At 55.2% G+C, this 2,031-nt stretch overlaps 2 protein-coding genes across 2 annotated transcripts in view; both read right to left on the minus strand.

Moving 5' to 3' along the window:
- KCNJ14 (potassium channel, inwardly rectifying subfamily J, member 14) overlaps positions 1-1,296 on the minus strand; it is a 26,233-nt gene extending 24,937 nt beyond the window's left edge. The window contains exon 1 of the mRNA XM_011979372.1: positions 1,229-1,296. The gene's annotated coding sequence lies outside the window, so the exon portion shown is untranslated. The remainder of the gene's footprint in view (positions 1-1,228) is intronic.
- Positions 1-2,031, minus strand: part of GRIN2D (glutamate receptor, ionotropic, N-methyl D-aspartate 2D) — a 77,845-nt gene that overhangs the window by 1,938 nt on the left and 73,876 nt on the right. The window contains exons 13-15 of the mRNA XM_011979404.1: positions 680-867; positions 254-486; positions 6-35 (exon numbers count right to left, since the gene is read on the minus strand). Of these exons, the coding sequence (XP_011834794.1) occupies positions 6-35; positions 254-486; positions 680-867 (451 nt within the window). The remainder of the gene's footprint in view (positions 1-5; positions 36-253; positions 487-679; positions 868-2,031) is intronic.

Genomic DNA, 2,031 nt, shown 5'->3' on the forward strand with positions numbered 1-2,031 from the left:
GGGGCGGCCTCGGCGCTGCAGCAGCTGTACATGCCCTGCGGGTTCGGGGACAGGATGGGGGTCAGCGCGGGGTGCCCAGGAGGCCTACCTGCCTCCCCTCAGTCCCTCCCTCCTCTCCATTTCCCAGCCTGCGTCTCCCGCTCTCTTCCCCACTATCCACATCTCGACCCACATCTCCAAGTCACTGCCCGGCTTTACTTTTGTCCCCTGCCCCCGCCATCTCCCCTTCTTTGCCTCCCTCTCTGCCCCGTACCCTGGAGAAGGCCAGCAGGAAATCCATGCGGTGGGTGGGCCCCAGGCAATGCCGCAGGCGCCAGTACACCAGGTGCTCCCAGGCGAAGACCAGCAGGGACAGGCCCATGGCCACCAGGAGCATGTAGAAGACGCCCGCCATGTTGTCGATGTCCAGCTTGCTGCTCATCACCTCGATTTTGTCATTGTGGCAGATCCCGGAGAGCCACAGCCGCTCCAGCATCTCGATCTCATCTGGGGAGGGGCGGTCAAAAGTCACCTGCTATGAGTACCCTCTGAGGACCCTCGTCTGTGATGTGGGAGTGTAGGCCCTCAGCCCCTTCCTCCCTCAGACCCTGGTGTCCGGGCCTTTGTCCCTTTCTTCCCCAGAACCCAGGGGCCTCGCCCTCCCCCTCTCCGCTGTGGAAATCCCTGCGCGCAGCCGCACCATCCCCCAGGAACTGCAGCAGCGCCAGGTCGATGGGCCGCTTCCAGCGGGAGCCCTTGTGCAGGGCGATGCCATAGCCTGTCGTGGCGAAGACCTTGCCGGAGCCGATGGTGACAAGCTTGCAGCCCTCATCCTTGCGGGCCATGTAGTTGAGCACCGCAGCGTCGTAGATGAAGGCATCCAGCTTCCTGGAGGGAGGGGGAATGGAGGGCAGGGTCAGTCCCACCTAGATGCCCTCGCTGCCAGGCCTGGAACCTCCTCACCTCTAACCTCCAACTGCTCCAAATCCTAACTGGCCCTGAGCTCTTGAGCCAATCATTGCACTTCTCTGTACCTCAGTTTCAACATCAGTAAAATGGGCGTGGCAGCAATATCTCCCTTCAGAGTTGTTGCAAAAGTATGTTTTTAAGAGACAGGGTCTTGCTCGGTTGTCCAGACTGGACCAGAAATCCTGGGCTCAAGCGATCCTCCTATCTCAGCCTCCCCAGGAGCAGGGATTATAGGCAAAGGTTAGATAGTACCTCATGCAAAGGAGGTGTTAGCTGTGACTTTTTTTTTTTTTTTTTTTGAGACGGAGTCTCACTCTGTTGCCCAGGCTGGAGTGCGGTGGCATGGTCTCGGCTCACTGCAAGCCCCGACTCCCAGATTCACATGATTCTCCTGCCTCAGCCTCCAAGTAGCTGGGATTACAAGCACCCACTACCATGCCCAGCTACTTTTTGCATTTTCAGTAGAGACAGGGTTTCATTATGTTGGCCAGGCTGGTCTTGAACCCCTGTCCTTGTGATCCGCCCATCTCAGCCTCCCAAAGTGCTGGGATTACAGGCATGAGCCATGGCACACAGCCAGAACAGAATGAAATAGTTATTCCTTTAGTCCTCACCGTAGTCCTCCAAAGGAGTCCATTTACTCTTGCATTTTAAAAAAGAGGATTGAGACCAGCCATGGTAGCTCATGGCTATAATCCCAGCACTTTGGGAAGCCAAGGCAGGTGGATCACCTGTGAACTCAGGAGTTCCAGACCAGCCTGGCCAACATGGTGAAACCCCATCTCTACTGAAAATACAAAAATTAGCCTGGTGTGGTGGCAGGCACCTGTAATCCCAGCTACTCAGGAGGTTGAGGCAGGAGAATCGCTTGAACCTGGGAGGCAGAGGTTGCAGTGAGCCAAGATCGAGCCACTGCACTCCAGCCTGGGCGACAGAGAGAGATGCCATCTCAAAACAAATAAAGAGGAGGATTGAGGCTTAGAAGGGGAAATGAGGAAAAAAATAATAATGCGAGTGAATGATCGCTTATTTTGTGCCAGACATTGTTATATCTAGTCTTTTTTTTTTTTTTTTTTTTTTTTT

Source organism: Mandrillus leucophaeus, unplaced genomic scaffold (assembly GCF_000951045.1).
Source record: "Mandrillus leucophaeus isolate KB7577 unplaced genomic scaffold, Mleu.le_1.0 Scaffold200, whole genome shotgun sequence".
Lineage (NCBI taxonomy): Eukaryota > Metazoa > Chordata > Mammalia > Primates > Cercopithecidae > Mandrillus > Mandrillus leucophaeus.